Source organism: Chlorocebus sabaeus, chromosome 13 (assembly GCF_047675955.1).
Source record: "Chlorocebus sabaeus isolate Y175 chromosome 13, mChlSab1.0.hap1, whole genome shotgun sequence".
Taxonomy (NCBI): Eukaryota; Metazoa; Chordata; class Mammalia; order Primates; family Cercopithecidae; genus Chlorocebus; species Chlorocebus sabaeus.
Genome location: NC_132916.1, coordinates 56175952 through 56201365, shown reverse-complemented (window position 1 = coordinate 56201365; position 25414 = coordinate 56175952). Strand labels below are relative to the sequence as shown.

At 41.0% G+C, this 25414-nt stretch overlaps 1 protein-coding gene and 2 pseudogenes across 2 annotated transcripts in view; 2 read left to right on the top strand and 1 right to left on the bottom strand.

Moving 5' to 3' along the window:
- Positions 1–25069, bottom strand: part of ENPP1 (ectonucleotide pyrophosphatase/phosphodiesterase 1) — a 114344-nt gene extending 89275 nt beyond the window's left edge. For both annotated transcript variants that reach the window (XM_038000886.2, XM_008007025.3), the window contains exon 1: positions 24829–25069. In XM_038000886.2, the coding sequence (XP_037856814.1) occupies positions 24829–25068 (240 nt within the window). In that variant the 5' untranslated portion in view covers position 25069. The remainder of the gene's footprint in view (positions 1–24828) is intronic.
- LOC103240371 (volume-regulated anion channel subunit LRRC8B-like) lies at positions 5891–8315 on the top strand (annotated as a pseudogene).
- LOC119625032 (selenoprotein K-like) lies at positions 14460–14878 on the top strand (annotated as a pseudogene).
- Positions 25070–25414: the final 345 nt, after the last annotated feature.

The following is a 25414-nucleotide window of genomic DNA, read 5'->3' as shown; positions in this document are numbered from 1 at the left end:
TCAAAGAAAATATAACCAGCACCTATAACTTCTGCCTCAGTGGGCAAATCACTTCTTTACTAATATCTCACCAAGTGCTTTCACAGGTCATTTCTCTCTGAAGTTAAAGGTCAAAGAATAAAACATCCATCTCACAGTATAAAGCAATGGTTTCATTGAGCTTTGATGTTCACCTTCACTCCATGACTTGTAGACCGACATTGAATCTTAAGACACAAGCATCTCATCAACAAGGAGAGTGACAGAAAACACTTCAACTGCACAGCAGAATCACTCTTCAAAAGGCTAATGGGTCCCTCCTCGGATACACCTCCAGCCACTGGAACTTCTATTTAGATTCACAAATAGTTAACCCCCAGAAGTAATCACAGAATTATCAAATATCCATTCTTCTGTTCTTGGTCCGATGGTTTAACTGTTTCCTGCCTTCAGTAGGACTGTCACTGTAGCAAAATGCTGGCTTTGTGGCTTTTCTTTATCTATGGTACTGATTTACTTCAGCATCTTAAGAAAAGCAATCTATTGAGAAAAAACATCTTGAGGAAAGTGCTTAGTAAACAAAATTTCTATCTCTTGCTTGATAACAAAATTAAATGGCAAATAGAGCAAGTGTTTAAACGTATAAAATAAAATCACCAGAAGAAAAGATGAGCAAATATTTTTACAATTTTGCTTTACATGTATGACACAAAATCCAAAAATTATAATGGAAAAGTTGATACATTTGAGTTCATAAAAATTGAAAATTCCTGTAAAGCCAAAAAAAAAAAAAAAAAAAATCCACCACATTGGGATGGGGGAACTAGGATAAGACATTTTTGGTATATCACAATAGATAATAGGGTATAAAAATCAAGTAAAAAAAAAAACCCCCCAATTTTTAAAAATACCAAAAGTAATAAACCAACTATTTAAAGAAAATGGCTAATAAAAATATAAAACATTCACTTTCATTAAAAAAATCAAAGAACTAAAAATCAATGAGTCCCTTTTCTACCCAACAAAATGAACAAACATTAAAAAGACTGATGATCACCAGTGCTGACAAGCATGTGAGGAGAAATAGACCCTTTCACACTGTCTTCACAGAAGTGTAAGTTCCTTTCTAAAAGGTCATTTCAATGAATCTATCTAAATTCAAAGTGTGCATATTTACCACTCTTGCAATTCCATTTCTACTATCTGCTAGAAATATTCACATAAGCACACAAAGATATGCACACAGAGATATTTATTGTAGCAGTGTTTGGAACTGCAAAAACTTGCAAATAACCTACATTTCTGTTTATAAATAATGGAGCAAATACAATACAATGTGGTAAATCCAAACAACACAAAATACTATCCAATTCCTTTAAAGTTATGTAGATCCATCACTGGAATACTTGCTGTTAAAGCCTTCAGCCTCCACGTAAGCAGTTACCCTTACACAGAGGCTACCATGCTATGAGGAATCCCAACCATTCCATGCATAGAGACCACATGAGGAGGCCCTAAGACTGCATGAAGAGAGAGAAAGATGCCTGGCCAGCTCCTAAATGCCCAGCCCTTGCTGTTCCAACTCTAAGTCACCATCTAACTGCAGCTGCATGAGAGACCCTGATTCACACAGGTCCAGTCAAGCCTTTTGTGGACTCCTGACACACCAAAAACTATGAGAGATTTTTGAGTCTGCAGGGCTGATGACCAGGTGCTGAACAGAGATTAATTTATCAAGTTGGTCACACAAACCAAGATGGCTCCCTGCCCACATGAGGAAGCATGCTTGCCTTTCTCCTTCTCCCACATTTTATGCCTAAATCATTCCCAAGGTAAAGTGCACATCTGGCCAGCTTCATTCTGAGGTAATAATCTGGTTGTTCATCACTTCATTGGAGAAAGGGAGATGTCTGAAAATTAATCCACACATATGGTGCAATGGAGGCATGGGTGGTGTGATGTCGCCTTTGGGAAATGCACAGAGTTCAGGCACAATGGTTTATGTAAGTCTACCCCTAAGAGTTCAGGTACAACGGTTTATGTAAGTCTACTCCTAATTTGCAGGGTGGAGAAATTGACTTTTGATTATACACACTAGTTTTATGGTTATAGAATATTAAGAAATCTGTAAGGAAAAAAGAAAAAAAACAAGTCAAGAGAACCTAAAAGCCTGGAACACCCTGTAGGGCCAGAAAGTAAGGAAGTACCAAACACATACAAACATACGCACGTCAAAGGGTCACAGAAATTAACTGCCAATTGGCCATGGCCGGAACAAGTTGAGCAAAAATACGGAAAACAGAGTACCAAGCTATAATTCAAAGTATAAAATAGACATTAATGACTCCATACTGAAAAAGACTGAACAAATAAATATAAGGGGGAGAACAAATTTCCAATTCAGAAGAATTCCAAATAATGTATGCAGATACTCCACCATCAAGGAGGTGGAATGTAACTCTCTACCCTTTAAGGTGACTTCCTTCCAAAGGTACAGTATGGAAAGGGACAAAAAAGAGTATATTTACAGCAAGGAAACCTGAAAAAGACTACCTCAGCTGGGTAGTCAAGGTTAACATCATCAATGACAAGATGTATTAATAGCAGATACTCTTGAAATGATGTGTTAAGAATGGCACTTTACCATCTGTCATGTGCTTCCCAAAAATACATCAATCAAGTATAATCATGAGAAAAACATCAGACAAATCCCAGTTGAAGGACATTCCACAAAATACATGACTCATACTCTTTAAAACTGTTAAGATCATCAAAAACAAGGAAAGTCTGAGGCGCTTCACCAAGAAAAGCCTAAGTAAACCTGACAACTCAATGTAATGTGGTATTCCTGGATGGGGTACTGGAACAAAAAAACAAAAAAAGACATTAGGGAAAAAATAAGTAATTCTGAATAAAGTATGGACTTTAGTTAATAATCATGTATCACTGTTGATTCATGAGCTGTAACAAATGTACCTTACTAATGTAAGATGTTAATGACAGAAGAATTGGGTATGGAGTATATGGAATTCTGCACAAACTTCACAGCTTTTCTGTAACTCTAAAACTAGTTTCAAACAGTATGTTTATTGAAAGGAAAAAGAGAAAAGAGAAAAGAGAGACAGGCATGAATCCATATTATTCTACCAAAAAATTTCTATTTCATTTTTTTAAATTTTTGATCTATTTTTCTTTTTCTTTTTCTTTTTCTTTTTTTTTTTTTTTTTTGAGAGATGGGCTGTCACTCTGTCACCCAGACTGGAGTGCAGTGGCATGATCTTGGCTCACTGCAACCTCCACCTCCCAGGTGCAGGTGATCCTCCCACCTTAGCCTCTCAAGTAGCTGGGACTACAGGCACATGCCACCAGGCCCAGCCAATTTTCTGTATTTTTGGTAGAGACGGTGGTCTCATCATGTTGCCAAGGCTGGTCTTGAACTCCTGAGCTCAAGCAATCCACCCACCTCAGTTTTCCAGAATTCTGGGATTACAGGCGTGAGCCACCCAGCCTGGCCTTAATTTTTTTTTTAATTGTTTTAAATACATTTACACACTAAAACCCATATATGTATATAACTGAGAAATGATTCTATATGCAATTTTTGTTTCATCTTTTTGCATGTAATGCTATTTTTTAAATATTTTCTTGTCAATAAATCTTCTAAAATATACATATTTTAATTTAGGTAGATCTACAGGCTGGGACATGGAAATACGTAAATCATAAACAGAATTAAGTTTAAAAGGCAACCTGAACTTTCACTTTATACATTTCATCAATGTATGATTTTTTTAAATCAACAATGTGCAGACACTGCTTTCACATTCTTTCTGGACACTGTGGTCAGGTGCCTCGACTCCCCTTCAGAGATAAAGGCACCACTGCTCCTTTGGCTGCTGGGAGTAGTCCCCTACAGGGAGTGTCTCAGCTAAAGACAGCTACTTTGCCCAAAGTCTCTCCTCCTTCCTGGGGCAGCTTGCTCCCTCCTGGACCACTCTAGAGGGTCTCAGACTAGTTTAAGAAGATCCGTAGAGTGGGCATAGCCTCCAATGAGCACCACATCCACTGAGCACTGCAGCTCACCTTCACCCTCTGCACAGCCCTACTTTCCTGCCTTGCCTTCCACAGGTGCAGAGCCTCCAACAAGCATCACACCCAATGAGCACTGCAGCTCACATTCATCCTCTGTACAACCCTAATTCCTCGTCTTGCCTTTCACAGGTGCTGATCTCAAGAACATACTCCAGTGAAACCCCAGGCATGCTCATTTCCATCTAATAGTCTGTTTCCCAAAAAACCCAAGTTGTGTTACTGCCTTTCTTTTGATCTGCCAACTCAGAGAAATAAGTTTGACTACCACATTTCCCAGGCTCCCAGACTCCAAGCATCAGGCCAGGATAAGCCAACAGGAAAGAGAACATTGGAGGGTGGGAGGAAGGGAGCAATCAGAATGTATCTACCTTGTCTTCCCTGCTCCAGGTGGGACCCCTGCAGTGGCTGCAGCTCCCCAGGGTCCCAGCTGCTATAGCAAAGTCCTAGCTCCCAAGCTCTGGTTTCATCACCTTTTTCTTTTGTCCTTCCTGCTCTCCAGGTGGTAGTAGCTTTCTTCTGTCACTCTTCTCAGGGTTGCCTAAGGGCCCCACCATTCCCTGTTTGACCATTAGCTCTTCTAACACTTTTGGCATTTGTTTCCTATATTAAATTCTTTTGACTAAGCTACTGAGTATGAGCTTTGTTTCTCTAATTGGACTCTGACTAACAGTAAATAATCAGAGCAAGACAGATAAATACATGGATGGATGGATAGATAGACAGACAGACACACATCCCAAGGCACAATCCAAACTAAATTTAACATAGGCAAAGAACGCTCCATTTTGAGGGTTATCTTGTTTTCTAATTCTCAAATCTCTTTGATGCAAAAACATATTTTAATTAGATCTTTCTTCAGTTGGTTTTAAAAAAAAAATAAGAATTGTCCCCCAATAGTTGGTCTATTTTGCAACAACTATCAAGAAAGGTATATCATTAAGTAAAAGTAGTATTAAATTACTTTAGAAAAGAATTATAAAGTTTAGTTCAGCTCACAAGATAGGAAAGGGAGGAAAGCAGTTTTATTAATGGTGCAGAACAGCTCTTTCTGCCTTCAGGCAGAGGACCCAACAGACGGACCGAAAGGAGAAGCCTCATGAATCTTATCCAAAAAACATAGTTTTTCCTGCCTAGGCAAGTATCTTGCCTACGCAGACAGTAGGTCAGAGACGAAAAACAAAGTGTGGAAAGAACATAATGTGCAGTTAAGTTTCTGTAATTTATTTGCTGTTTTTATCTGAAATAACTTTCGGAACATAGTCATTCGGGCACCTTGTGTTTATCCTTGAAAGATGGGCTCAGTAGAAACAAACAAAAAGACAACTAAACAAAGGATTTCTAGTAATTCTTCCTGCGGACAGGAAATGGGAGATATAAACCACCACTTAATTTCTGTAAAGGCCTAGTATTTACTCAATCACAATTACAGTGACAACTTAAAGACAGAATTTTAAAATTGGTAATGGAAGGGAATGTGCAGGCCCAGGGCCCAGGGCTGGAGTCACACAAACGCTCCGGCTTATTTTCCAGCTGCCTACTGGACCTCACTACCTGGATGGCCCACAGGTACTGAAAACTCCACGTTTTCAATACCACACTCATTAGCCTCATCCACCATTGACCCTGTGGCTAAAGACAGGAAATTTTTCAATTTGAGACTGATTGCAGGGTTTCAGTTGGCCAGCATTCATAGGAATGAAGACAAACACAGAGATGGTACGTCTAAGAAACTTCAAAAGGTGTAGACCACCTGATTGAAGCATTTCTGATTTATTTTATATTTTTTCATTATATTTCTGTCCTCCTACAAGGGAAAGTCATGATTATACTAACTGAGCTAAAATGTTTATTAGCAGATGCCCAGTCATCTTCTCACATCTTAAAATCATAGTAGGATGTCTTCTGGTATTACATCATGTTGATCACGTGGACATGCTGGCTGGAGCTCTCCAGCTGACACAGAGCAGGGTTCTGTGCTGTCTTCATACAAAGTGGAATTTGACAATCACTGCGCCATGCCTTGGGACATCCTGAAAGCCAGCATAAACACATCCTCTAATCCTGGGACACCACTTTCTGCTCCCACTGGGAATCCAGAATGACCTCCACTGACAGCAGCACTCCTACATCAATGCTGTCTGTTACGAGAAACAGCTCCATTGGTTTGCAAAGTTTTTCCCCTTCCTGGTGCTCTTGCACACACTCTTTTTTGCAGCCTGCAGCAACTTTTGGCTTCACTACCCCAGTACCAGATCCAGGCTTGAGCATTTTATGGCCATCTTTACAAGCGCTTTGATTCTCCATGGACCACCCACGTCCCGTCAGAAACAGTGGCCGTGCAGTCAGTGACACCTCTGAAACTCTCCCAGTTCAAGATTTTGCTTTTGTCCTCAGGGTATTCAAATGACATGGATTCCAGCAAGCAGTCATTGTCCTACCCACAGCCGGGTTTGGAGTCAGCTGGTATAGAAAGCCCAACTTCCGGTGGCCTGGACAAGAAGGAAGGGCAACAGGCCACAGCCATCTTTGAAAAAGTGAGAAGATTCCGCATGAGCGTGGAACATGACATCATTTATAGCGTGTATCTGAAGCAGATAACAGTCAAAGTCATTTTCTTCGTGCTCATCATAACTTATGCTCCGTATTTTTTAACCTACGTCACTCTTTAAATTGACTGTTCAGTTGACATACAGGCTTTTACAGAATATACGCCTACCAGTGTGTCTATTCCTTCACAGAAATCTTGAAGCTTCTGGCTTAATTTTATGCCATTTTGGATACACTCTACAGTCTGACCTCCTCCTACAGGCTGTGGTGGATGCTGAGGAGTTCCCTGAAGCAATATTCCTTTGAGGTGTTAAGAGAAAAAAGCAACTATAGTGACATCCCTGATGTCAAGAATGACTTTGCCTTCATCCTTCATCTGGCTAATCAGTATGATCCTTTCTCTTCCAGACGCTTCTCCATATTCCTATCAGAGGTCAGTGAGAACAAACTGAAACAGATCAAGCTCGATACCGAATGGACAGTTGAGAAACTGAAACATTAGCTTGTGGAAAATGCCCAAGACAAGATAGAACTGCATCTTTTTATGCTCAACGGTCTTCCAGACAAATGGAGGTGCTAAGCCTGGAGCAGATCGCGGAGGTGCAGCTGCCCTCTACCGTCTCACAGCTGATCAACCTCAAGGAGCTTCATGTGGACCATTCATCTTTGGTAGTAGACCATCCTGCACTGGCTTTTTGGAGCAGAATTTTAAAATCCTCTGCCTGAAGCATCCTGAAATGGGAAAAATCCCATTCTGGGTATTTCACCTGAAGAATCTGAGGGAACCTTTTCTCTCCCACACAGGGAGGCTGTGTTCTCCCTGAACAGTTGAGTACTATGCAGTCAGAGGGCTTTCAGGACTGAAAAAAATCCAAGGACCCTCTACTTGAAGGGCAGCCTCTCCCGGATCCCACAAGTCATTGCAGACCTCCTGCCTTCACTGCAGAAATTGTCCCTTGACAATGATGGATGCAAACTGGCTGTGCTGAACAACTTGAAAACCATGGTCAATAAGAAAAGTCCAGAACTGATCAGCTGTGACCTGGAACGCATTTCATACTCCATTTTCAGCCTGAATAATGTGCATGAGTTAGACCTGAAGGAAAATAACCTTAAAACTGTGGAAGAGATCATTAATTGTGAGCATCTTCAGAATCTTTCCTGCTTAAAGTTACAGCACAATAACATTACTTATATTCCTGGATGAATTGGGGCATTATATAACCTAGAGCAGCTGTTTTGGGGTCTTATTAATATTGAGAATCTGCCTTGCAGATTTTCTTATGCAGCAAACTACATTATTTGAATCTAAGCTATAACCACTTGACCTTCATTCCAGAAGAAATCCAGTATCTGAGTAATTTGCAGTACTGTGCTGTGACCAGCAATAGTGAGATGCTACCAGATTGGGCTGTTTCAGTGCAAAAAGCTGCAATGTTTACCTTTGGGGAAAAATAGCTTGATGAATTTGTCCCCTCATGTGGGTGAGCTGTCAAACCTTACTCATCTGGAGCTCATTGGAAATTACCTGGAAACACTTCCTCCTGAACTAGAAGGATATCAGTCCCTAAAACAGAGCGGTCTGATTGTTGAAGAGAATTTGCTCAATACTCTTCCTCTTCCTGTAACAGAATATTTATAGATGTACTTAGACAAATGTTGACCTAATGAAGAGACCCATGTTTCAAAATCATTTTTAAAAGTATGCTCCAGGGCTTTAAACAAGAAGTAAAATTTTCTAAGTTAATAAATATGAAAAATAGGTGACTATTATGAAAAATATTAGTAATTGATACATGAGTTTATAATTAGAAAGGGAACACAATTTTAGAAATGTGTCACCTCTTCATGTATATATTTACGCTTAAATCAATTTAATCATATTCAATAATCATTTGGATAAGGAATCTTAAAATAATATTTATAAGAACATTGATATCTTAATCCTTGTAATTTGTCTTCTGGTAAATGTTTCTTGAAAAAGTACTATGTACATTTTCATCATTGTTAATTGGAGAACTATCAAGGTTTTTTTTTTTTTTTTTTTTTTTTTTTTTGAGACAGAGTCTTGCTCTGTCGCCCAGGCTGGAGTGCAGTGACCAGATCTCAGCTCACTGCAAGCTCCGCCTCCCGGGTTTACGCCATTCTCCTGCCTCAGCCTCCCGAGTAGCTGGGATTACAGGCGCCCGCCACCTCGCCCGGCTAGTTTTTTGTATTTTTTAGTAGAGACGGGGTTTCACCGTGTTAGCCAGGATGGTCTCGATCTCCTGACCTCGTGATCCGCCCGTCTCGGCCTCCCAAAGTGCTGGGATTACAGGCTTGAGCCACCGCATATTTTTTTAAAACTATAATATCACAATTTTTACACGCTATCCAAGATAAGATTTTAAGATGCTAAAAATGTTCCACACATCTATATTGTCAATATGAAAGTGACTAGCTGTGTGCCATTGCACAGCAGTACAGATGTGGCAAGTGTGATTGAGGAACTAAACTTCTTGCTTCATTAAACTTTAATTAAATAAAATTTTAATTTAAATAGCCACATGTAGCTAGTGGTTATCATCTTGGAGTGAACACATCTATCAACTCAAAATCTGGCAGGAAAAAGAAAAGTTACAAAGTGGTCAATTAACAACAACAACAAAAAAGACATGTGCTCTTTTTTTTTCAGGCTCCCTTTGATTTGCTAGTGCCACTAAAGCTATTACAGTTTTCAGGCTCCCGTTGATTTGTTTGTGCCACTAAAGCTATTATAAAATAACTTTTCCAAAAGTAAATCAGACCTTGTCTTGTCACTAAGAACAAAAACAAAAAAGAAACCAAACAGAAAAATATTTCAGTGATTTTCAATGGCTTTCAATTGCTCTTTTTTTTTTTCTTTTTTTGAGACACAGTCTCCCTCTGTCACCCAGGCTCGAGTGTAGTGGCACCATCTCGGCTCACTGCAACCTCCACCTTCCGGGTTTAAGCAATTCTGGTGCCTCAGTCTCCCGAGTAGCTGGGATTATAGGTGTGTGCCACCATGATGGGCTAATTCTTGTATTTTTGGTAGACATGGGGTTTCACCATGTTGCCCAGGCTGGTCTTGAACTCTTGGCTCAAGTGATCCGCCTGCCTCGGCCTCCCAAAATGTTGGGATTACAGGCGTGAGTCACTGTGCCCTGCCTCCAATTGCTCTTAAAACAAAAATCGGCCGGGTGCAGTGGCTCACACTTGTAATCCCAGCACTTTGGGAGGCCAAGGCGGGTGGATCACAAGGTCAGGAGTTCGAGACCAGCCTGGCCAACACAGTGAAACCCCGTCTCTGCTAAAAATACAAAAATTCGCTGGGCGTGATGGTGGGCACCTGTAATCCCAGCTACTCGGGAGGCTGAGGCAGGAGAATCGTTTGAACCTGGGAGGCAGAGGTGGCAGTGAGCCAAGATGGCACCACTGCACTACAGCCTGGATGACAGAGCGAGAACCCGTCTCAAACAACAACAACAACAACAACAACAAAAATCCTGCCTGGAGATGGCTCTGGCAACATTTCCCACCTCACCCCCATTACACTCCACTCAGCGCTGCACACCAGCCATCCTGGCCTCCTCCAAGCTCTGGGATGGGCCATGTCGTCTCCTCTCCCAGGGCCTTTTCCCTGCTGCTGCCTTATCTCATAATCCTCTTCTGCTTGCCTGTCGCTTCCTAAGAAATGCCTTCTCAGACCTCCCAGACAAGGCTAATTCCCCCTCACTATTTCCTCTCTAACCCGTACACAGTTTCTGGGCTGCAATTATTGCAGCTGCAACTTGAGATATTCTTGTGTAATTCTTTGATAAGTATCTGGTCCCCTTGAATAAAACCCAAAAAACAGACAGTAAGTAAACTTTCCCTTTGACCATTTAGCCCCCAGCCTCTTGCACCAGACTGCCCACACCATAGAAACTCTACATATTTGTTAAATAAGTTACAAGCCATAGCAATAACAATATTGAACCCTGATCTAGCATCTACTATCAGGCATTCTTCTCATTAGTTTATAAATATGAATCCATCTAACCCTCAAAACAAACCTATGAGGTACCTACTATTATTATACCCATTTAATAGGCAAGGAAGCTATGACACAGAGAAGTTAAGGGACCTGCCCAAAGACCCAAAGCAATTATTGGCAGAGATGTGATTTACACTCCAGTAATCTGGCTCCAGGGTCTGGCCCCTACTCACTAAGCTCTCTGGCCTCAACAGGATTCAGTAGCAATTGAGTGGTTCTGGGACAGGAAGATGGGGCCAAAGAGCATCTAAGGAATGTTTGTTTTGAGAGGACACATTGAGTTGGGTCTTGGTGGGTGCCTGATGTTGGGTGAGAAAAGGAGAGGTTAAACAAATCACTCTGGGGTAGAAAACAGATATAATCTGTACAAAGTGTATTTGGAGAACTGTACAAGGCTGAGCTGAACGTCATGGAAGGCATGCTTCAGAGGTGTGGAATGCTGCACAGAGATACGCATCTTCAGTCCTTTTTTGACTTTCTAAACTGGCAAAGTACCATCAGAGCAGCAGTTGACTGAAACATATCTGAGCCCTACAAACTCCTAAATACAAAGTAGGCACATAATATATGCATATACTATACAACATATAGGATACTGAGTCCCACTGAGGTATGGCAGCTAGGCCAGACAGACAATCCCAAGCCAACAGGTTTGCTCCCTCCTACCTCACAGAACTGTACCCATTAAAGAAGATAAGTGCTTAGCATAGGGCCGGACAAATAGTAAACACAAATATGTATGTATGTATTTAATGAACACACATAGCACTTACTACCAGCAAGGTCTACTCTAAGAGGTTGACAAATATTAACTCATAAATGACTGAACACATATGTCACAGACTTTCAGCACTGCTATGAATGGATGTAACTATTCATGGTGAGCTCCACAGTGATTAACGTCCTCTTACCCCGAGTCTGTGAAATAAAAACTAGTCTCAACTTAGGAGTATATATTTTCGCATTGTGTGCCGTGGCAGTCCCAGAAAAATTCTGAGCGGAAACATAATGCAGAGAAGTTATTATTTTAGAAAACCTAATACTCTAACCATGAGAAAGAGATATGAGCAACAGAGGTGGAGCTGAGGAATGAATAAAACAGAAAATAAACACATACCAAAAAGCTGAAAATTCTTGGGGAATGAGAATGTCTAAAGTATGCATAGAAATAGTTTCAAAGATTAGCTATTGAATTGAGGATACTAAAATAAAAATCTCAAAATCCTACTTACGAAAAGTACATTAGAAAGCTGTCTATCAATAGTAAACTTTCATAGTAGATTATAAATGAAAAAAGGCAACAGAATAATATGCACAAAGTTATCTCATCTTTGTTTATTTAAAAAAAAAAAAAAAAGTGATACATACACACAGAAAAGTCCTGGAGGGGAAAAAATCCAAAAGCAATTTTCATTTTCTTCTTTATACTTTTTTATATTTTCTGAATTTTTTGCAATAGATAGTATTTTTATAACAAGTGGGAAAATATTATAAGTTCTCAAAACAAATATTTTAGAACTAGAAGGAACCCATTTAATCCAACCTCTCATATTACAGTTAAGGAAACTGAAAGTCAAAGAAAGAAAGTAATTGTTCAAAGGTCACATAGCAAATGATTCTTGTGATTCAAGTTTAGACCCTTTACATAATCCCTGTCTCTAAAGACCTTTGCTTGAATCATTCCATAATAGTCAATATTCTTTTTCTTTGAAAGTTTCTGAGAGATAACAAATGTATAAATACTTATATATGTCAATATTCTTCACATTTACCTCCTTTATGCTGATTAGTAAGGTATTCAAATAAATCGTGTCCAAGTAGAGTTGTTTCCTGCTTATTTCCCCGACTAATCCAAAAGTAGATAAGACCAACAGAGTCTATCCATAATGCTCCTAAACCACACGTTCCCACATGAATATTTCATTCACCCATTTCCTAGGATCCCAGAGATTCTAATCAAAATGGTGCTGGGTGGCAGTTTATAGGAAGCTAGTGTGTTTGGATGATAAAGTATTATGGAATAAACTCTGGGTCAAGGACATTTAACCTCATTTTACATCACCTGAAAAAGCGTTGGTATAAGATTCCTTTGTTTTGGTTCTGTGTCAAGTATACTGTCGATTGTTGAGAGGGGACGGCAGTGGAAACTTAGAATTGGAAAGTTCCATTGATGGTGCAATGAAAAGCACTATCTACATGATATTTTAATAGATGGATGGCTGAATTGGAAAAACATCTGAATGTTATCAGGTAACAGCAAAGATAGAAGACTGGCAAAGCTAAGGGCAATAAAGAGCAATTAAAGGACAAGCCAGTGCAGAGTAAAAGAAGGCAATTAAATTATAAGCAACAAACAAGAGCACAGGCAGGTTCCTGAAAGACGCAGACTGCATATACAGAAGGAGGAGACTATGCCGTGTTCTATATGTGCAAAAGCAATCAGGCTACTTGTATCCATGTGCCACTGAGGTTCTCAGAAGGAAAGGGGCCAAATGCAAACCACAGTAGCACTAATTCAACCTAATGCAACCACAGTTAAGGTCATGGAGGCCCACTGAGTTTTTTCATTTTGTGTTAGGTTTCTAATCACAACATCACGTATGAAGTCAGTGGCACAGCAAGGGTTAATTAGAATTCCCAGCTACGGAAATTCCAGATGTGGTGCCTTCTGTGCCGTCTCATAGCCTTATGGAGTGTTGATACTCAAACTCAATTGTGCAGACAAACCTCTGAGGATCTATGAAAATGCAGATCTTGGTTTGGTGGGTCTGGGGTGGGGCCCAAGATTCTGCATTTCTTACAAATTCTAAGAGGATAATGCTGATATGTCAGTCTGCAGACCACACTTTGGGTAGTAAGGATATAAAGTGCCTTCTGAGTAAGGAAAAATAAAAAATTCTCAGTCACACTGAAGCTTATCAATAATAACAAAAAAAAAAAAACACTTTTTCAGGGTACATTATGTACCATTTTGTACACATTATAATTTACTTATCCTAACACACTCTAATATGATTTTGTCTCTATGCTACAGTTGTGGTACTATTTGGGAAACTTTTTGGTCTATATTCAAACAGCTAGTAACAGTACCGGGATTTAAGTCTGACTTTGTCTGACTCCAAAACTATTCACCAGTAAACTACAGAGATGAGATTAACAGAATTATTAATTTTGTGATCTTGGAAAGTCTCCAAACCTTTTCTGAGCCATGATTTTTTCATCTCTAACATGGGGATGGATAACAGCAGCGCTGTGGTTTGGACTAATGAGGTAGGAGGTGCAGAAGTATTTTGAAATCTATAAAAGAATGTAAAGATACAATCATTGTAACTAGGTTAATTTTCACTCTCCTCTCCCCAGTTCTTGAGAGTTTGTTTGGAGGTCCTAGCAGGGGAGTGCAGCTACTCATACACCCTTGACCAAAGACTGGTCCTCGTCTATGGAAGATGGTCGTCTTCTTCAACCAAGTGCACATCTTCGGGAGGGACACACGTGGAGTAATGAGGGAGGAAGGAGACACCCGCCTAGCCAGCCAGATCAGCCAAATCAGCCCTGGCGATCAATGAGGTGATAGATGTCGCAGCCAGATCGCCCTCACATCCCCTAGTTTTTAAAAATATTACTGAAAATATTACTGAATATACACCTATTTCCTAAATATTTGTAAATGTATTCACAAAATGTTTCTTATCAGGATCCCATTATATTTCTAAAAGTTACTAACAACCCTGAGATGCCTTTTCAGATGATTATGGACATTCTTCCTTAAAACCACACCAAAATTCTAAAAGTAGTAATTTCTTAAACTGTGGCTAGTTGCTCCGAAGCAGGGAAGGGGGGCAAGACGGTTTACATCTCGAACGGACAAGTGTTGGACAGCTGGAGTCAGTCTCCATGCAGATTATCCTTGATAACAGATTTCTTCTGGGGAATAGCAGAGTTTGTGGTTTTGCTTTTCAAAACTCTGCTTCAGCAAGATGAGGAAAAAAAAAAAGAAGCTATGGAAATTCATCTGATTCCAGATATGATGATGGAAGAGGGCCACAGGGAAATCCTCCCCAAAGAATGGGTCGAATCAATCATTTGCGTGGCCCCAGTCCTCCTCCAATGGCTGGTGGATGAGGAAGGCAAATGTCTGCTCTACGAAGAAGACAACTGGACATGCACATTCACAGCAGAAGAAAACCATCAAGAAGTGGGGGGCTGGCCATGCTGGAGCAGTAGACAAATGTGTGTGTCTAAACAGGGACTGCTCTGTGTCCTCACAGATGAATGAGGTAACGCTGAAAAATCCCTACTTGTACAACTGGTGCCACTGCAATGACTTCTGCTAAGGTGCCATCACTCCTTTAATACCACAGTATAAAGGTCAACATGCTGAAAGGGCAAATAATGTCTTAATCTACTGAGTTTCTTTTCAGTTCTCTCTCTCTAACCATAAAAAATCATCAAGACCCCCAGATGCTTGCTAATGTCAAAAAAAGCTTTCTAAGCAGGAGGGGGGTCGGGAAACACACCGTTAGGAATAAGCTACTTTCTCAAAAATATTCACCTGAAAACCAAGATAGAGTGATTTTTTTTTTAAGACTCTCAAATCACAACTGTGATAGGATGTTTGCCAGCTAAGTCTGTGCAAAGTCCTGAAATACAGTGAGAAAATGGTCAATCCATAAATGAGAAACACTTGTGACAATTCGCTGTGACAATTTACTTCCTCCAAAATGACTTTCTTATACATATTTTATATATATATAAAATATGGAGATATGTACATACACACTGTGTGTATGAGAGAGAGACAGAGAGAGATTGAAAGAGAGAAAAAGAGACATGGGGTTTCATTATATTGCCCAGGCTGATCTTAAATTATGGCCTCAACTGATTCTCCTGCCTCGGCCTCCCCTTTAGAGGCATGAGCCACCTCACACAGCCCAAAATCACTTTCTATCAAAGCTCTCTATTTTTCTATTCTACTACACTTAAAAATAAGCCAAGAAGGAAACTCTAAGAAGAAAAGCGTAAATTCCCAAAAGTATACCTATTTTGGAAGCTCACAGAAACAGTGGATTGTTGACTTCACACTAATAAAGTGCACTAATTTTGGCTTCCACCCAGGAAAATTTAGTCACTGAACTACCAAAGACACATATATATCTCAATATAGAGGCAATCTTTAGCATCACCACACCAGAAATTTCTTAGGTTCTAATTACATATTGTTATACTGAAGCAGGCAAAAGAGAGTTGGAAACCCAACAGCAGGCCAAGCTTGACGAATAGGATATAACATTTAGCTATTAGTCCATGATAAAAATCTGTAGATAAAAGTCCTTCCAGTTACCATCATAGTCTATTACTTACTAATGGTGTGGCTTTTGCCTATAAATTTAGCCCATTGTTGCTAGAAGTAGAGTAATTGAACCACCTACATCTGAATAACTTGAGGTGCTTGTTAAAAAGTGAGGATTCTTTGGGTCCATTCCAAATCTAAGAAATCATAATCGCTGAGATTGGAGCCTAGGAATCTCTGTCTTTAACACTTCCCAGGTGGTTTTTATGCACAATACTGTTTGCATGGAAACCTGACTGACTCCTTGACTTAGTCTCAGCTTCCTTATCTGTAAAGCAGAATTGACTGTCATCATACTTTCCTATTTCACAGTTGTTGAGTATTTGAGGATCAATCAAAAATATATGGGAAATGCTTTTTAAAACTGCCAAGTGCTACCAAAATGATTATAACCATCTAAACTTCTACCACCTACATTTCTACCAACTCTTCTAAAAACTAAAAGTAAAAAAAGGTAAAAATAATTTTTCAAAGACACTACAGATATTATCTTAATTGTTATAACTAAATCTCAGATAACTAGAATACTCAGAAAATAGTCTTCTCATTAATATTTAACTGAACATTCTGGTCACTCTTTTGAAAAACTTTAAATGTGTTACTACACTGTCTTTCCTTGGTAAATGCATAACTTAGTTTTTATCTGATGACAAGGGATTTTCGAGTTGGGTCAGAATTCTGAGTATCAGGTTTTGTTGCACAAGATTTATGCTTAGAAGAGTAATCTATGTTCGGCCCTGAGCTCATTTGCTAAACGTTTCTTGTTTATTTTTTCTTGTTTGGGGGATATTTTATGGTTGATGGAGGCATGCTTATTTTAACCAAAAGCAGATCTCTAATTACAAGTTGTATTCCAAACGCTTATTTGTTCCTAAGTTGTCTGGAACTTAAAATGCCTCTCCCCATAGCAAGAAAAAAAAAGAAGTTATAAATCATGATAAAGTTCTCTGGCTTGTACAAAAAGGCGACAATATAGATGAAATACATTTGCTGTATCTTAACTATCACACAAATACTTTACAGTGGTATTCATCAAGCTTGAGAGCAAAACTGAATATGAAACTATTTTCATTTACCTTTAATATTGCTACTTAAGATAAAAAGAGTCAGCTGGATGAAGATGAAAAGCTGATAGAGCCGGTGCGGTGGCTCACACCTATAATCCCAGCACTTTGGGAGGCCGGGGAGGGCAGATCACTTGAGGTCAGGTGTTCGAGACCAGCCTGGCCAACATGGTGAAACACTCTCTACTAAAAATACAAAAAAAAAAAATTAGCCAAGTGTGGTGGTTCGCGACTGTAATCCCAGCTACTCAGGAGGCTGAGGCAGGAGAATCACTTGAACCCGGGAGCCGGACAGAGGTTGCAGTGAGCCAAGTTCACGCCACTGCACTTCAGCCTGCACAACAGAGTGAGACTCCGTCTCAAAAAAAAAAAAAAAAAAAAAAAAAAAAGCTCACAGATAAAAGTTTCTGTAAATGTTCTAGAAAGGTTAATGGCCCCCAGTTCTTTATTATACAGAACACATAAGGTCTGTCAATGTGACCACCAGGGATTTTCTTCAGAGCCATGATTAGGATATGATGGGGGCAGGACATGACAAAACTGAGTGTCCAAAGTTAACTCAACAAGTGAAACACAAGAGAAATTAGCAAAGTGTTTTTGAAACAGTAGCTGCCTATCCCTGAGAAAGACACAACATGGAGTGGAAACAGCTGAGCTATAAATGGTGAGAAAGAAATACCAGAACAAGATTCAAGGCAGAAGAAAAGAAGGGACAGAAAGCAATGCTGAAGAAGAGCGCGCAGTCTACAAGAATCACAAAGACCGAATTCAGGATGTGGCAACAAAGTTACCAAAACCAAAGAGGTCTTGGTGTAAGTGAAGGAGGCTCTCCTTCATACATGCCGACTGCCACACTTGGACTGTTTGTACCTGAGAGAAGGTTCACTGACTAGATTTCTGATTCTGAATCCAAGTTATCAGAGGCCCTGTCTGCCTTCTTCTTAGGCACCCTCACCTTAGTTGGGTACTTCTGTTCCTTCACTACCTCCTCCATCTCCCTACACCCAAATAAAATTATATCCCGGTTTTAATCTTACCCCGGAATTTATATCCAAGTGTCATCTCTATTTGGATTCCTGACCATCACAGACCCTATGGGTCCCTGCTTGTGTATTCAGTCTTCCCACCTTCCTCATTTCCAAGTCAAAGTGGGGCTCAGTCTAACTAAAAATGCAGTACATTCATTCAAGTAATTAAAAGCTGACACTGAGTGTCAGGTACTATCTTCTACCTAATAGTAAACACAACAGTCTTGGGTTCCTAGGAATCCTTTATGTATTTTATTAGAACATGTGAAACAAATACCATAAAGGACACTGTGGACACTTCTCTAGCCTCTTAAGATGCTCTGGTAATTTTAAAATAAAATGTTCAACTATGGCTGGACAGACAAATTTTATAAACCAAAGGAACAATGTCAACTCCAAGTCTGATTAAGAGCAGAGACTTAGCTTGAACATTCTTCCTTCTGTATTCTAGAGTTTAGATAATAGATTATAAGGGAAGGAAAACGAAGCTAACTGAATTTTAATTTTTACACCCAAATCTCAAATAATGCCAGCTTCTGCCTCTTAGAAAGAACTCTTTCACAGCACACACTCAGGGCAACTTGAATCTATGCTCCTGGGTTGCATTCCTCAAACTTGGCCCAAATAAAACTCTTTAATTATATTACTTTAGCCCTGGTTTTTTTTTTTTTTTTTTTTCTTTAGGTCAGCAGGATTCACAGTGACTTCCCACCACCCCCTGGTGTTTTTCTCTAAAATCAGTGCTTGGTACCAGCATGAACTCACTGCATTCTCCATTCTTGGAAGTCCTACCACCGGTTGTGGAGATGAGGTCTCACTATGTTGCCCAGGTTGGTTGTGAACTCTTGAGCTCAAGCAATCCTCCCACATCAGCCTCCCAAAGTTCTGGGATTTCAGGCACTAGCCACTATGCTCCGCCAGAAATCTTATCTTTTGTGGTTGAAGTTGATTGAGATTGGATGGATCAGCATTTCCATTGTGCAAACCACACTGAGTCTTCCAGAGTGGAAGAATAAATAAATGGAATAATGAAAAGTTAATTGGCAAAGCTTACAGAAAGCTTTAACCTTCCCTGGCCTAAGGCTCTTCCATTTGCTTAACTTACATTCTACCCTGCTTGGAAAACATCAGCTTTCTCCTTTCGAAATAAGAATGGAAAGATCCATGCACCTAGATGAAGGAGCCTATGAACCAGCTCTCCTGAAAAGTTGTAAACTAAAAATAAAATCCAAAGCCCTCGACCAACTGAGCGGACCCACTCTTGGCCAAGGAGACCCCAGAGAAACCTCAAAAACTGAGTTCTCAGTCAAAATAGGAAAAGAGGTCAAACACAGCTCATTATACTCCCTCCCTTTTGGAGTTTAGGCGCAACAATTGACCGGCATTGATGTTACAATAGAAATAAGACTGCAAAAACAGTCTCTGTGGCAATAAGACATCAAGTTATAAAAAAGACCTTAAGGCTATGCCAGGAGAGGGTTAAGTCATGTCTGCAAACAATCAATCTTGCTACATAGTATGCTTAACTTACAATATCACTTTTTTTTTTTTTTTTTTGAGACACAGTCTTGCTCTGTCACTTGGGCTGGAGTGCAGTGCTGCAATCTCTGCTCACTGCAACCTCAGCCTCTCGGGCTCAAGCGATTCTCCCGCCTCAGCCTCCCAAGTGGCTGGGATTACAGGCACGTAATACCATGCCCTGCTAGTTTTTTGTATTTTTAGTAGAGATGGGGTTTCACCATGTTGATCATTCTGGTCTTGAACACCTGACCTCAAATGATCCCGTCCGCCTCAGCCTCCCAAAGTGCTGGGATTACAGGCTTGAGCCACCACACACCACACACCATAACATCCCTTTCTGTTGACATCAAGTTTCAGACAGAGTCTTACTCCTTTAATCAATTAAAAATTAAAGAATCTCTGAATTACCAGGCACGGTGGCTCACACCTATAATCACAGCACTTTGGGAGGCTGAGGGGGGTGGACTGCCTGAGCTCAGGAGTTCAAGACCAGCCTAGGCAACACAGTGAAACCCTGTCTCTACTAAAATACAAAAAATTAGCCAGGAGTGGCGGTGTGTGCATGTAATCCCAGCTACTTGGGAGGCTAAGACAGGAGAATCGCTTCAACCCGAGAGGGGGAGGTTGCAGTGGGCCGAGATTGCGCTATTGCACTCCAGCGTGGGCGACAGAGCACGACTCTGTCTCAAAAAAAAAAAAAAAGTATCTCTGAACACGCTGAATAAATAACCTGTAAGCCCTTGCTCTAAGACATCCCACCTTTTCATATGGAATCAATGTATACCTTTCATGTAGTGATTTATGTCTCTGCCAGTAACTCCTGCCTCCCCAAAATATATAAAAACAAACAGTAATCCAACTGCCTCTGGTGCACGTTCTCAGGACTCTTTGAGAAAGTGTTTCCCTGAGCCACAGTCACTCATCTTGGCTCAGGATAAACCTCTTTAAAATATTTTACAGAGTTTGGTTTTTCCATTAACAAGGTGATAACTCTTCATTATTGCCAAGGCCTTATAAGTTTCTCACTGAAAATTCTAAATTAATTAAGGATTCTTTTAACAACAAGCTCTCAGGAGAGAAAAACATCAAAGATCATGGTCTCCAACCTGGAGATTTTGTTTAATGGAAAATGCCACCAAATAAAGGACTCCCTCCAGCCATGTTAGAAGGGCCAATATCAGGCTGCCCTGCCTAAGTGGACATCTTTCTCAGTGGAGATCTTCAACACTTTGTTCTTTAGACCCCGACAAGAAGTGGATTAAAATATTCATTTGGTTACCTTCGGGAATAGAAACACTTTTCATATTTGTATTTCAAGTTGTTTTGATGATAATTGTCCTTATTTGTGTCATCTTTTTGATTCTTAAATTGATTACGCTTTGTATTTCAAGATGTCTAAAGTCTACCACAAAATTCTATAACAAAAAACTTATCACAACAGCTAGATGCTTAGAAATGACCCAACACGCCTCAACTCCAGTGTAAGTGAATGGCCTGAGACCCCACTGCTCTGTCCCCTTATTGTTAATCCAATCTCTGAATTGTTGCCAACCAATTTAGCCTTGGAGCCTCACTAAGTTCTTAAGTTATAGTACTTCCGCCCATCTCATTCCCTCTGACATGGGACCAGATTATCCAGAAATGAGCCTTCCCGGCAATGTGGGACAAACTCACATCCAAAATGCTAATCAGTATTTTCAGAAGAGAAAGATTTTTATTAAAAGGAGGAAATGAGAAAGAAAAATTGCTCAGAGCCGTCTGAGATATGTGAACTATGCAAAATGTATCAGGCCCAGAGGGACACAAGCATGGGACTTCTGTCACATCTCACTGCAGCCATTCCCAGGGGCAATTATTTAAAAGCATTTTATTCCTGACAGCTGCTTCACCCACTGTCTAGTGTTCCTGGAATCTGTGATACAAAGAACAATGTATAGCCAACTAATAGCTTGTTATTGTAACATAAATGCTTGATAAACAACTTAGGAACTGCCTCTTCTCTTTTCCTTTAAAAAACCATTTGTAACTGCTGCTAATAGGAGCATATACTCAAGGCAACTTGAATCTACGTTCCTCGGTTGCAGTCCTCAAACTTGGGCCAGACTCTCTACTTTTATTTAAAAAAAAAAAAGAAGAAGAAGAAGAACTCTTTCACTGAAACATGAAAGTAGTCTTCAGTGACCACCACCCATACACAAGCCCTTTACACATACACAGATACACAGATATATGCATTCATGAGCATAGCAGAAGGTCACAAACATACAAAAAAATGTTTTTGAGGAGTTAACTGGAGAAATGTATTGCAATGTAGTTGAGAATTACACGACCCTGTAAAATCATGCCAAGAAACAAAAGTGATATTTAAATACATCTCCAAGTCAATACATCTCGGTGGAAGTCTACACTTCAGTTCAAAACTTCATTTACAAGCAAGGAAAGGCATCTAATATTTAACATACCTACTGACGCATGTAGAGAATAATACTTGTTTTTCCCTCTTGCTGTTTTCCTCAGTTTGGCTCAGTACCTAGGCATAAGCATTCCAGGGCCCAGGGCCAAAAGCCTCTAAAGCAGAGCTTGGTAGTCCTCTCCTAAGATCAAACACCACGCTGGGGAGAAGCCAAGGAAGGACAGCATCCTCACTTCTTCATCCACTCTCACACATCTACATCATTTTAGTTTATCTGAGAAAACTGCAGAATAATGAAAAAATTACATTGCCACTACAACATGATTGCCTCTGCAAAGCAAGGCAACTTTTCTATTTATCCTGCTAAATTAAAACAGTGTAGCCGAGGGTCACAGTGGTGGGCCTCTCCCAATCCTAACCCCAGGGTGCAATTAATTCAGTCCATTTCTGCAGCTTTATGAAAAGTGTGCTGAGGTTTAGTCTGAAAAAAAAGGAATTCTGTAATTGCAGCTCCTCCCTAGAAGACATGTCCCAGAGCTCTTTGACAACAATTGTCAGGTTGTTTTGGGGCCTTTTCCCTTTGGAAGTCCATTGTTTGGGGAAGTTCTAGGGGGAGAGGGGGTTGGGGAAAAAAGGTATTGAAGTAGGGAAGGGAAAGAAGAATACGAGTTTGCACTTTATGTTCAGTAGCTAAATAGCAATTTCAACAATAAAGGGTCTCACCGTGTCACCCAAGCTGGAGTGCAGTGGCACAATCACGGCTCACTGAAGCCTTAACTTTCCCTGGTTCAGCTGAATCTCCCACGTCAGCCTCCCAAGTAGCTGGGACTATAGACGCATGCTACCATACCCAGCTAATTTTTGTATCTTTTGTAGAGATGGGGTTTCATCATGTTGCCCAGGCTGGTCTCAAACTCCTGGGCTCAAGCAATGGAACGGCCTCAGCCTCCCAAAGTGCCAGGATAACAGGTATGAATCACAAACCTAGTCTGTTTGGTAACATTCGTATGTTAATGTCTCACAGTGTTCCATCAAAAGATACGAAGTAAGAATTCTTTCCAATTCAATAGATGCAAAAGACCCCAATTAATGGGATTTAAAAAAGGTCCATAATAGTCCTACTTGTGGAAGTAAGTCCTAGGACACTTCTATGTCAAATGCTCAGAGTAGCATCATCACACAGAATGTTGTTTGACCAGTTGACTGCAGGTCTCAAAGACTGGACAGCTTGCTCCAAAAGTAGACCTTTGCTGATATCTGTTGTGGGTGGATAAGTAAATGAGCAAGAAAAATTTAAAAACTGAATTTTGCAAATTGGAAAACCTGTAAAGATTGGTAGGCATGTAGAAACGGTTTTACACTAGAGTTACACACAGATTCCATATACGATTACTGACTACCTTGTCGTGTGTGAAACACCCTAAGATATTGATATTAAACAATTTAAGTGATCAGGTTGTAAAAGCTAAGGTCTTCCATTAACAAAATTTTAAAAAGGTGACTCAAGAGACTAAGTTCTCATCAATATAGTGTTATTATAGACTCAAACAGTGTTACAAGAGGCAAAATTTTATCTTCAGATGCAAACATCATGTGGCTTGGGATATTTATTCTTTGAACCTTAGGCTTCTTTTTAAGTACTAAGTATATGACATCATCTCTTAAGTCTAGGAAGATTGATTGATTCCTCAAAGTATTATAGCATCTCCATGATATCCCAAATACGGTGAAAATGGAAATGCATACAAAATGAAAGGAGACTTCAAAAATTAGAAATTTTTCTACAAAGCATTGTTCAATCATATGTAAAGGGATATATTTTAGGGTGCACTATACATAGAAATCTGTGATTGCCATATAATACAATAAAAATGATTCTATTTCCTTGCGGTTTTCAATTTACTTCCCTACATACTTCAGCTTGATTTTCACAATAATCCCATGCAATGCACAAGGCAGCTGATGTTGTCCCATTTTCACACAGAAGAAATTGAGGTTTGGGGACAATTATGCAAGACCTCAGCAATTAATAACAGCCAGGAATCCAGGCCTTCTCTCAATCAGCACTTCCCACCACGAATTCAGAATAAAAACCAACCCCCACATTTCATAAAGTTGACTGTGGGTCCTGCAACTGTCATAGCAAAATAGCAGAGGAGTAATAGGTAGCTTTTGTTAGCAACACAAACCGTGTAGCCTATGGTTAGAAGAGTGGGCAAAGAATCATAAAGGTTTCTTCACAGTCATATAAATGTGAATATCCATGGAATTTCTGAGCAGCTGCAAGGAAACTCCAAAACGGAGCCAAAGGGAAAAAGTGTTCCCTAAAGTTCCTAATAAAACTTAAAGAGCTCTGCTAACTCTTCAGCTGGAATCAGTTAACCCAATTGAAGTCATGTATACTGCACCCAGAGCCCCCCAAAAGAAGCAACACGTTGATGCACCTTCTTAAGACCAACAACGTTCGCGTTTGTCATTTTTCTCTTCTAAAAACTCGTACTCTCCTGGGGCAGAGGGTCGAGTAATTTCTAAGGATGACGATTTTGAACAGCCTGCTTTCACAGGCATCCGTAATTCAAGTGAGAGTGAACCATCCTGCCCTGCCAGGGTACCGGGCAGAGGCGGCGGTGTAGGGCACTTGTAAAGGCTGCGGAGGAGAGCGCGCGGGCGAAGAAGCACTCCCGGGTCACGCCTCTCTCCGGGGCCCGGTGCTGACCGCGCTGCGAGTGCAGGAGCTGGGCGCCGCCCTCCCCGTCCTCCCAGCCCTCCCGGGCGCCAGGGCCTGGCCGCAGACCTACCAGCGAGAGTACTTTATAGGTGTTGGGGTCCTTGGCAGTGCGGGCGCGCGCCGCCTTCTCCAGCGGCTCCTCCCCCACGTCCATGGGGGCCAGCAAGGACGCGGCCGCCTGCGGGTCCCCGGGCGCCTCGGCGGCGTGGCTGCGGCCCCGATCGCGGCCGTTCCCCGCCGGGCCCTCCCGGGGAGCGCGCCCGCCCTCGCCGCCGCGGCTCCCGCCCCCCGCGCAGCCGTCGCGCTCCATCGTGGCCCCGGGCGCTCCGGCCCCGCCGCCCGGCCGCGCCTTTAATAGGCCCCGCCGCGCCCCGCCCCGCCGCGCCCGCCCATCGCGGTCAGATCTTTGGCTACCCGCCCTGCACCCGGTTCTCGCAGTCAGGGTAAAGCGACTCAACGCCCCGGATTATTTGGCTTCCTGTCTGATTTCGGGCACTCTTCGTGTCGGTTATTTTGGGTCCCTTACGTGGGCGTGTCTTGAACTTCCCCCCAAACCGTCCCCTCCCCGCGCCCCGGCCACTCTCCCGACACTTGCAGGAATCGCCCTGCGTGGCCTCACGGCGCGGGCTGGACTGGAATTGCAGCGTGTGGTCTGC